Raw genomic sequence first — 11,888 nt, 5'->3', positions numbered from 1 at the left:
CGGAGTAATCCGGACAGGTCCCACACGTATATGCTTATTGGGAAGCAAACCACCATAAATTGCGCAGAAACCATATCTTAGCCGGGCCCTAAACCTTACGGTGCCCAAAACCAGAAAACCTACCACGCTCTTAAGAAACAAAGGTGGGAAAGAATTTTGGCAGAGCCTGGCCACCGTAGCTGCAGTATGTAGCTGGGAAGCACTGATTGGTCAGTTGAGCAACCCATCATCCTTCGTTCGGGGAACTGCCAGAGCTGGTGAAGGAACGGGAAGAGGCGCGGTGAGTGAGGGCGGGTGAGGCTTGAGTCGAGGGCTCTGGTAGAAAGAGGGAGCGGTTGAGGGAGTGGGTGCGCTGCTGCTGCGCCTTTCGCGGAAATTCCTGAATGGCGGCGGCGGCGGCGGCGGCGGCGGCGGCGGCAGCAGCCCCTGATCATCGGCGTTGAGCTGCAACTTTCCTCTCCTCTTGTTTCTTTTCCTTTCCCCGTCGCTGTATGAGCTCAGCGACGCCGCCGTTCTCGGGCACGCCGGCTAAGCGTTGGGAAGGGACAGTCCAGGCTTCAGCGCTATTTCCGCGGTGGGCATCTGAGCTGCCTTGGGGACGGCGCTGCTTCACGGCCCACAGAACAGGATCGTTTTGAACACCAGTTGGTAGAATTTCCGCAGATCCGGCAGCAGAAGTAGCGGCTTTCACATTTATTAGCGGGTCTAAAACGAGTCTGTCGTGTGCCCGACTTTCGGTGCTAAAGTTTTTATAGGTAGGGCTTAGGCTGTTCGGCAAACAGGTTTTTGTTGCTATTTTTCCGTTAGTCTTCAGAGATGTTTGCATCTTAACACTTGCCTGCCTCACCCCCCGCCCCCGCCAATTACGAAACTCTTAGAGACTAATAATTGACGTTAGAAGAAGCTGCAAAACGCAGAAAAAGGGTTAATTGAAACGGACATAATACTGCTGTCTTTAGCATGATCTAGAGTCAAAAGTAGAAAACGAGGAGAAAATCTAAGGCTAAGAACATGGAGAAAAATGATAAAGTGGAATATTAGAATATAGGACTATCTCATCTTCTATTTACATACAGCAAAATAAGTTTTGAGTACAGTTCTTTAATTTTGTACCTCATGGATGGTAGCCTTTGACCCCATCACTTATTTTTGAAGCCTTATGGAAGCTTATGAAATTTCACCATCATAATTTGATGGCAAAATGTGGAGTTTTGGCTGCATGGTTCTGCAAGTTTTGTTAAAGAAGAAAAAAGACACTTTAAAAGCTCTGTCAGACTTACTGCTGTGTTAAAAGTGTCCTTTAAGAGTCACAAGAAACATAGTAATTTGTTAACTATTTCAGGTGATATCACTGCTATGCCTCTTGTGGCACTTAAAGGCTAAAAAAGTATGGGTCTTGAATATAAGAAGGTTGCAGACTTCTGCTTTACCTGCTTAGAATAAATCTTATTTCTTACTGGCCCTCTGGTTAAACACGGAATATAGAAATAAAGATGGGCAGTGCATTCCCATACACTTAGTCAGATGTAAGCCCACTGATTTCAGTTACTCTCAAATATATAGGTCTGTAATTGCACATAGACTTTAAATTTATTCAAGGAAAATTAAAGTCTGGAGGGTTTTTTTTTATTGTGTTTAGGTAATATGTTTTTCTTGACTATCAAATGTTTTTGTATGAAAATTGCATATAAAAAAACAAAAGCCATGCCTTACAATTTTGAATATTTTCAGCTGTATTAGAGATTCAGACAATATGTAGAGTATTGCTTTGAAGAATATCAGACCATATAGTTGAATATAGTGCTTTCATGTGCTGACTGGTACTGCAAGCCATCAAAAATTTTGGGGTTTTGAAAGTTACCTATGTTTTTGTCAAATATTTGGGGTACGCATTTAATTAGACTTCCCATTTTTACTTTTCCATAGAGCACCTGAGAGTTACCAAAATGAGCCTACGGAAACAAACTCCAAGTGATTTCTTGAAGCAAATCATAGGAAGACCAGTTGTTGTAAAATTAAATTCTGGAGTTGATTATCGAGGTATGTTCTTTCTGACTCATCTTCCAACTGTGATAGGTTTATGTAATGTTTCAAGAATGACAAGATCCAAGTCATCCTTAAACAGGCTGTTCTTGAGAAATTCTTAATAATTGAATTCTAGGAGTTTTGACATTGTGATTGAAGGAGCAAAAATTCTCTATGTGCACTTTGTACACAATGCATGATTTTATATGTCTGTATTATGTTGTTCCTTATCTATCTTCATTCTAGCACTAAAAAAGTAATGTAATGTTTCTTCAGAGGGAACTGTTCTAGATTACTAATCATTTTAATTGTCCTTCTTTAGTATCTCCTTATACTTTCTAGTATATCTTCTTGCTATAGTTTCTGTTGTTGTCCTATGCTTGCTTACTCAGAATAAAATTTACAATGTTTACTGTGTCTTCGTTCCAAGGCATGAATACTTCTAGTTATGAACTATTTCTAGGCTATTGCTTTTGGGAAAATAGGTGGGAGCGTTATGTACACCACCTTGAGCTGTGCAAAATAAAGACAGAATATAATCATAGTAGTAGCGATAATAATGACATAGGTGATACTGAAATGCAAGCATTGATCATAATGCTGTATTTTTCCTTGGAATTTATTCACAATCTTTTTACTATTCAGTCCTGTAATGTACTAAGTATGGTACATTAAGTATGAAAAAAGATATTAAAAGATGGAGTTGTAAATCTGAGTGAGTTGCTCAGTCTCTCCATCTTGTCCTGATTAAAAACCAATAAGTGTATAGTCTGGAATCCATTAACATTCTTTCCAGAAGTTAACACATTTCTAGTAAGTGAAAAACGTTAATTAATTCAAAAACATTGGTGTTCCTGAGAAGGCATCCTAAACTAAACAGTGAGATTTGATAACAAAACCAGGAAGAGTTTCAAATATTCAGGAAGGTGCTGTACTAATTTCAATTTGTCTGATTTTCTTTTTATTCCAATCATCTTTCTCTTATCTGTTTTTCAAATTTGGTTCCTTGTCTTGCAACTCCGTGAAAGTAAAGGTCCAAAGAGGTTATTTGTAGATTCCAAACTCCATGTGTTTATTACTGTTATGCTGTGATTGTCTCTCTTTGTTGTCCATAGATGATCAGAATACAAGGACTACCACTGTTGTGTTGCTAGGAACAGAATGTCGCTTGTGTGATACTTCGTGTTAGCTGAATAATTTGAATCTGAAAGGGAGAATAAAGAGAAACAGGACAATGGCACAAATAAACCTAAATGAATCCATGACTGTCAGTTTATTATTCTGATTAGTTTAGCCTGATAAATGGATTTCTGAATAGAATAACTTACATGATGGTAAACTGTATTTGATTTAACCATGGTTATTTGAATAAACTAGAATAGGCTGGGTTCAACAGATCCATTCTTGCAAACCACAATGGGTCACTAAGTCAAACTCAGACAGCCCTCACTATGATTTAGCACAATTTAAAAATTGGTCTGCATCCAAAATACTAAACTTAAGAATAAACCAACCAACAAAAAACAGATCCGGTGAATATAAGAGCAAAAATGCAACATTCAGAGAGTTCTCTTTAATAAAGATATTGGGAGGAAAAGGGCCTAACGGAAGGAATGCCGAGGATCTACGTGCATTACAGAGGTAGCCTGGTTTCTGATAATCGGCTAATGGCAGGCTTGTAGCTGTTCTTATGGCCCAGGAAGCTAGATAGAGAAGTAAGCAGTTCTTCGGTCCTATGATGCATCTTAAGGCAATATTGCTGGGAGTATGATATTTGGGGACACACAGGTTTGGTAAAATGTATATTGTGCTGTAATAGCTATGTGAAAATTGTAATATTGCATCTTCTCTTTCTGACTTTAAAATTGAATATGTACATTTTCAGTCAGTTTACTTGTAATATTATTTGAAATTAATAGGACTTAGCATTTGGAATCCTGGTATAAGAAAACAAATTTGTTGGTAGGGCATGACTTTTTAAAACACTGTAATAATGCCTACACTTATTATTATGCAAGATAGATAAAAACATTTATACATACAAATGGAACACATACATACCATTTCATGGTAAATAGATAGAACGGTATCTCATCGGAACTGAAATCTCATGTGTTATATTAATGAGAAAGAGAGATACTTTATCTGAAAAATTAAATGCCATAAATATTTGCTAACAAAATATTATATAATATTTATTGGTACTATACCCCGTAGATGCTACATCCATTCTTAAACAGGTGCGAGGTATTCTAATTTATCATTTCACTTTTCTCTTTTGTTAGGTTGAGTTCCATTTTCTACTGCTACAAGATATCATGTAAATAGTCTGTGTGTCATTTTTTTTATAAATTTGATCTATGACTTAAGAGGAGCTGTTCTTTGAACATTGCCTGAATAGGTTGCTTTTGATAAAGTCCTATATCATTGACGAAGTGGACAGAATTTTTAAGAAGCTTTTATCATGGAGAATATCTTCTTTGTAAACATTCCTTAAAGAATGCTTGACAGTATATAATACTGCAGATATTTAATGTTCCTTAACAGTTCAGCAGTACAGATCCAGAAGAAGATTGTCAGCACTTCTTTTATTCTTATCCTTCTTCTGAATCCAAGATAAAGCAAGATTGTTGTTGTTCAATCGTTAAGTGGTGTCCGACCCTTCGTGACCCCATGGACCATAGCACACCAGGCCATCCTGTCCTCCACTGTCTCCCGGAGTTTACTCAAATTCATGTTCCTTGCATCGGTGATGCTATCTAACCATCTCAACCTCTACTGTCCCCTTCTCCTTTTGCCTTCAGTCTTTCCCAGCTTCAGGGTCTTTTCCAGTGAGTCCTCTCTTCGCATTAGGTGGCCAAAGTATTTGAGCTTCAGCTTCAGTATCTGTCCTTCCAATGAACAGTCAGGGTTGATTTCCTGTAGGATTGACTGATTTGACCTCCTTGCAGTCCAAGGGACTCTGAAGATTCTTCTCCAGTACCACAGTTTGAAAGCATCAATTCTTCAGGCAGCTATTCTTCTAGATAGCTTCTGCTTATTCTACAGGCCCCTTAGACATAAAAATAGGCTCTGTAGTTAACTCTTCATGTCATAGGGTAACTTTTGTTAGGACATATACCAAGAATAAAATTACATCATTTTAGTTACCTTTGGAACGAAAGGCTTGACCTTGCATATATATTATTCAGTTAAAAGTAGCATGCCTGGGCCCATTCAATTCATAACTGTTTGTTGCAGAATGTTAAGCTATATTACTCCCAGCATAATGAAAGGTTCTACCGATGATTATACAGGTAGTCCTCACTTAACGATGTAATTGGAACCGGCAATTCCATCACTAAGTGACAAGGTTGTAAACGATTATGTCACTCAGCAAGACTATTATATGTCAAAAATGGAATGATTTGATACTACCCACAATGGAGGAATGGCTGGTGAAGATGATGGAACTTGCAAAGATGGCCAAATTAACTTCTTTGATTACAGAAAAAACAATATTTATGGTTGACTGGAAACCTCCTATGGACTTTTTGCATGAAATGGAACAAAATGCACTTACGATTTGTGGTTTTGGTGTTTAGGGGGAAAAACACTGGATAATAGAAAAAAGTGAGGTTATTTTTTAAATGGAAAATATTGATATTCAAATGCTAGTAGAAAGGTATTGGGATTTATGTGATGAGATGAATGTCAGAAAGCAAAAATGGCTATGTCCGCTTGATGATAAGGAATCAACAGTTGTGTATGTCAGGAGAAAGATAAAAGTAAATTGAATGCAGTGGGAATGGATTATTTAAAAAGTGGGTGTTGTAAAATAAAAATAGATAGGGTCAAGAATGAATAAGTGCTGAATGTGGATAGAATACAAATTGAATAGCACACAAGAAATATTTTGAGGTGGTTTGGTCATATAAAGAAAATATATGAGGATAGAATTGCAAAACAGATAAATAAAAGAAGATTGACTAGGTTGAGACAAAGGGGAAAACCAAGAAAGTCATGGTTAATTGGAGTAGTTGAGATTCTCAAAAAGAAAGAGTGGAAAGTTTAAAGAATGAAAGACAGTATATGAACTGGTGCGTGGTTGTAGTGGAAACGATGATAGTTTGTAAAGATGAAAAGAAGTGGACAGGTATAATGGTGTTAATGTAAATTAGTTGTAGCTGGGTTCCCTTCCTTACATTATGTCTTTATTTTCTTTGGCAGACTATTACTTTTTTTCATCTCTATAATGTGTATTACCTTGAAAATGAATAGTTTGATAGATATATATGTATGCAGATAGTAATTTAACCATTGTATTGGATGGATAAAGGGGGGTGGCTGTTGTGCCATAACTAATTTTCACTCTCATTAGCTGTACATTGCCTTGTGTTTAAATCCTTGTGTTTAAATTTTAAAACAGTACTAGGATTGGAAGATTAAGTTATAATATGTGAATGACTCTAATTCTAGGTGTACTGGCCTGCTTGGATGGCTATATGAATATTGCCCTGGAACAAACAGAAGAGTATGTGAATGGACAATTGAAAAATAAATATGGAGATGCCTTCATCAGAGGAAATAATGGTAAATATGTTTATTAGAAAATATTAGCTTTAATATTTAAGTATCCAATATATATTAGTCTATTGGTTTTATCATATATATAATATATAATGCCTTGGTAGGTGCTTCTGACATGAAAAAAATATCATTCTTGTATGTATGTATGTATGTATGTATGTATGTATGAATGATAAATATGTATATATGGTATAAAAATAAATTTAAGCATGTATCTAGAAATGTATGACTAAAGATATCAAATGAAATTATAAGACCCAACTTTTCTCATCTTGCAGTCTTTAGATATACCAAAATATTCTTATGAATGAATAATGTATTATATGCAAGAGTGTTCTTTTTTAAAAAAAATGTATATTTACCCTTAACCTTTTTCCTGTTTGCTTTTTAAAATTTTATTTGTTTCCCTTTGTAATTTCTGTATTGTCTAGTTTTTGGGGGTTGATTTGTTTCAATGTTCAAGAGGATTCACGAAATTTTCATCATTTTTTTCAGATTTGGAGAAATGAAAATTGGTAGGAAAAGTGGGATTTTTTTGAGTTCAAATTCATTTAGTCTAAGGATAGTGTGATAGGAAAAGCTGAAGGAAGGAGTCGGTGGAAACATTTTAATATATGTATATAAATATTTGAAATACAGAAACATTTGTAATTACTTTGTAACAGAAAGGCTTGGTGAGCATGTTAGGTCATTCTGTTAAGAATAAGGGTTATAGTAAATATAAAGACAAATTTGCTCTCCCCTTGAACTCCTGTATGCCATGTTGCTCCTTCCCCACCCTTTTAGTGCCTGCACCAGAGGCTTCCATGGGCCAAACCACATGCAATCCTGGGACTGCAGATTATGGATTCCTTCAGTAGTACAAAATGCAAAATAGTTTTGCCATAAGGACAAAGGGACTTTTCAATCCTGCCTGTTATGTTGTTATGTTATGTTATGTGTTTGTTATGTTATGTTATGTGTTTGTTATGTGTTTGTTATGTTATGTTATGTTATGTTATGTTATGTTATGTTATGTTATGTTATGTTATGATCACTCTTCTTTCCAAAGGAGCCCGGAGAGGTTTACAAGAGAACTCCCTTTTTTAAAGTCTTAAATAAAACAATAAAATTGGCAATGCTTAATGGCAGTAATTGCAAACATTAAAAAAAGTCCATTCTTTAAAAAAAGAAAAAAATAACAGGCATCTTAGATGCAGATTAAGCCTAGAGCAGCTATTATCCCTTAAATGCCCTGGCACATCTTCAGTAGTTTTCGGAAAGAAGGCAAGATTAGGACCAGCCAAACATCTCTTAGGAAGGCTTCATAATTAGGTCTCTCTCTCTCCCTCCCTCCCTCCCTCTCATAAAAAAATATTTTGTTTGTTGTTTGTTGCAATCCTGGTCAGTAGAACTAAATAGTTTGTGAACTGTAATTATTGTTCATCTATCATACTGTGAATTTCTCTAATGTATTATAATTTTTTTTGTCCCCTTTGAACAGTTTTGTATATAAGTACACAGAAGAGGAGAATGTGAGCATATCTGAAGATGGAGTATTTCTTATTAACTTTTGTTAATATTGTTTAGTTTATTCCTTCTGTTGTAAAGTTATATGACCTGTATGGAAGGGTAGTTTTTTTAAATGTTAAAACAAAATGGAACATTTTCCTATTTCAATATTGTTTGTATTATAATTTGGAATGAAATAAAAATGGAAAACAATATGATTTGTTTAATCTTTAAAGTTAATTTAAAACAACATCTGGTACTCAGATGGTAATAGCTCCAAACTGGAGAATAACCACACTTAAATCTTTTTTTACTGCCAAAGTGGGAAAGTTGGTCTTCTAAGTTTTCAGTGACTGGATAGGTATGGTAAGAAATCCATTTTTAAAAAAAAAAAATTTTTTTTATTGAACTGCTGACTTAACTAACAAATGTATTAAAATAGGGAAGGGGGTGGAAATTACAGCTCAATAGTAAAAATGAGGTGGAAAGAAAAACTGACTTAGCGTGACAGCAAGAAATAAGCACCACAAATTGTGAGGAGTTACTCCAATTTATGTCAGTATTCAGAATCCTGGCAACTCTTTATATTGTTAAGCACAAGTTTGTCTTTCTCATTAGCAGGCTAGGAGGCTTCCTAAATCTTAATGGCTTTTTTCACATTGCAGGACACAGCTTATGACATTTAATATAAAATCCAGCAGTTTGATGAAGACTTTATAATTCCATTTTTGTTATTTTCTTAAAACAGAGTAAATTTATAGCTGTCATGTTTCAAGACAAAATAAAATTGAGATTTTTTTCTTCTTTTCATTGTTGCTAACCATTGGTTATACCATGAACCCCTTCCCTTCCTTCAAACATTTGTTATTTTAAACTTTGAACAAGTTAAGTTTTCTTGGCAAAATTTATTAGTGGTTTGCCATTGTCTGGTTCCTAGGGCTGAGAGAGAGTGACTGGCCCAAGGTCAGCCACCCAGCTTGCCTAAGGTGGGACTAGAACTCACAATCTCCTGGTTTCTAGCATGGTGCTTTAACCACTACACCAAACTGGCTCTTATTCAAATATTAACCAGGTACAACTCTGCTCAGTTTTTTGAGAACAAAAAAGGTACTGTAGGCCACAGTCCTATACCTACTGAAAGTTAGTTATACTGAACTTAATTAGGATTGTACTCGTAGGAAAGCTAAACTAAAGAAGAAATACATAAACAGTTTAAATTTTGTTGCAAAAACACAATATTGCTCATTTATTTGTTGAACAACTTAAAAGATGTACTCTAAAACAAAACAGCTCAAAACTTTGAGCTTTGCATGGATTAACAATAAGAATTGGATGAAAACACTGCTCTATGTCCTGAACTGCCAAAAGATATAACAGAAAGCAGCAAGAAGAAATTATTGTTAATCACATTATTATTTCATTGGTCTATACTCAACATACAGTGTTTTTTTAATGTAATTATTTCTTGACAAGGGTGAGGAAAAGTCTGTACCTAAAGATGCTTACTTTGGTCTTTTAATGTCTTTTAAATTAAGAAAATGATATTTCAAGTTTACTGCATATTTTTCTTTTCTTGGATGTAGCTAATCTGTTTTGTTCCAAGCATTTGTAATTATTATTTATTTAAAGTATTTTACTCAGTTCTACAAATTACTGCTTTAGGTACAACCCATTTGGATGCAGTTTTATCAGAACTATGAAGAGTTTTATTCAGGAGCCTTAAATCTATATTATGTACAGTACATACATAGCTGAAGAAATGAGGTAGTCATTCATGTTCTCATCTGCACTGTAATATAAATAGAGCACAACATCACCTTTGATGAATATAAGTTCAGGTATGCTGCACCAGCATTGTCTTTATGTTGTGAGTACATGAGACTACATCTGCCTGATTCCTGACCAAAAGGGTGTTTCTTCAGAAGAAATAAAACAGCTGTAACATCAAATCAAATCAGATCTTGATTATGGTCATAGACCAGCATAAGGAAGGTGGGGTACAGTCATTAAAAAAGCATAAATAGTATAAATCAAGAGTGAAAATGTAAATCTAAAAAAAATATGAGAAGCTAGAAGATATAAAAGATACATGAATTAAAAACTAAAAATGAAAAAGCAAGAATCTAAAAAAAGGGATAGCATTACACTGTGTGCACAATTATTAGGCAAGTTGTATTTTTGAGGATGAATTTCATTATTGAACAACTACAGTGCTCTCGGTCAATCCAAAATGTTAATAAACCTCAAACTTGAATATTTAAAAAACTAAAAGTGAGGTTTTGGCTTTCTTAGGAGAATATCTATGTGCACAATTATTGGGCAACTATTGTGTGCAGAATTATTATGCAACAATGAAAAATGAAAATTCTCCCATCTTGTTTATTTTCATCTGTTAAAGTGAGAATAATAAACAACTCAAAATTTACAAATAAACATTTCTGACATTTCAAACAAAAAATCAGTGACCAATATAGCCACCCTTCTTTGCAATAACAGTCATAAGCCTTCCAGTCATGGAGTCTGTCAGTTTCTTGATCTGTTGACGATCAACTTTTTGTGCAGCAGCAACCACAGCCTCCCAGACACTGTTCAGAGAGGTGTACTGTTTTCCTTCACCGTAAATCTCCCGTTTGAGAAGGGCCCACAAGTTCTCAATAGGGTTTAGGTCAGGTGAGGAAGGGGGCCATGTCATTATTCTTTCATCTTTGAGGCCTTTACTGGCTAGCCACGCAGTGGAGTACTTTGATGCATGCGATGAAGCATTGTCCTGCATAAAGATCATGGTCTTCTTGAAAGATGCAGACTTTTTCCTGTACCACTGCTTGAAGGAAGTGTCTTCTAAAAACTGGCAGTAGGTTTGGGAGTTGATTTTGAGTCCATCTTCAACCTGAAAAGGTCCAGCTAGCTCATCTTTAATAATACCAGCCCATACCAGTACCCCACCTCCACCTTGCTGGCGTCTGAGTCAAAGTGGAGCTCTGTGCCCGTTACTGATCCAGACACGGGCCCATCTATCTGGTCCGTCAAGAATCACTCTCATCAGTTCATAAAACCTTTGAAAAATCTGTCTTCAGATATTTCTTGGTCCAGTCTTGCTGTTTCAACTTATGTGTCTTGTTCAGTGGTGGTCGAGTTTCAGCCTTCCTTACCTTGGCCATGTCGCTAAGCACTGAACACCTTGTATTTCTGGGCACTCCAGGTAGGTTGCAGTTCTGGAATATGACAGCACTGGAGGATAATGGGTTCCTGGTAGCTTCACATTTGATTCTTCTCAAATCTTTGGCAGTTAATTTGTGTCTTTTTTTCTCAACACGTTTCTTGTGACCCTGTTGACTATTTGCAACAAAACGTTTGATGGTTCTGTGGTCACGCCCCAATATCTTAGAAATTTCAAGAGTGCTGCATCCCTCTGAAAGACTTTTTACAATTTTTGACTTTTCAGAGTCAGTTAAATCTCTTTTTTGGCCCATTTTGCCTGAGGAAAAGAAGCTGGCTAATAATTATGCACGCCTTGATATAGGGTGTTGATCTCCTTAGGCCGCACCCTCCCTCATTACACAAATACACATCACCTGATATGCTTATATCCAATAAGCATTAAGGTTTATACAGCTTGGAGGTGGAAAATATGCATAAAAATGATGATACGGTCAAAATACTCACTTGCCTAATAATTGTGCACAAAGTGTATATGGGTGTAGGGTATGGGTATATACTTAAAAGCTTTAGCAAGCCTCTTGTAAATCCGATATAGGAAAATTATCCAGGTTACTGTCTTGGTTTGTTATTTGTATATCCCTTTT

The 11,888-nt window shown here is 35.8% G+C and overlaps 1 protein-coding gene across 2 annotated transcripts; it reads left to right on the top strand.

Annotated features, from left to right (window-relative positions):
- Positions 1 to 200: 200 nt before the first annotated feature.
- LSM6 (LSM6 homolog, U6 small nuclear RNA and mRNA degradation associated) lies at positions 201 to 8,300 on the top strand. Of its 2 annotated transcripts, none has more exons than XM_063310268.1 (4): positions 201 to 280; positions 1,927 to 2,040; positions 6,484 to 6,597; positions 8,078 to 8,300. In XM_063310268.1, the coding sequence occupies exons 2-4, from the start codon at positions 1,947 to 1,949 to the stop codon at positions 8,110 to 8,112; spliced, it is 243 nt and encodes an 80-aa protein (XP_063166338.1). In that variant the 5' UTR covers positions 201 to 280; positions 1,927 to 1,946; the 3' UTR covers positions 8,113 to 8,300. The 2 variants fall into 2 exon arrangements, with proteins under 2 accessions (XP_063166338.1, XP_063166337.1); XM_063310267.1 differs by lacking the exon at positions 201 to 280 and adding an exon at positions 425 to 755.
- Positions 8,301 to 11,888: the final 3,588 nt, after the last annotated feature.

Source organism: Candoia aspera, chromosome 8 (assembly GCF_035149785.1).
Source record: "Candoia aspera isolate rCanAsp1 chromosome 8, rCanAsp1.hap2, whole genome shotgun sequence".
NCBI classification, from domain to species: domain Eukaryota; kingdom Metazoa; phylum Chordata; class Lepidosauria; order Squamata; family Boidae; genus Candoia; species Candoia aspera.
The sequence above is the reverse complement of the archived record's forward strand: the minus strand, read 5'-3'. Positions and strand labels throughout refer to the sequence as shown.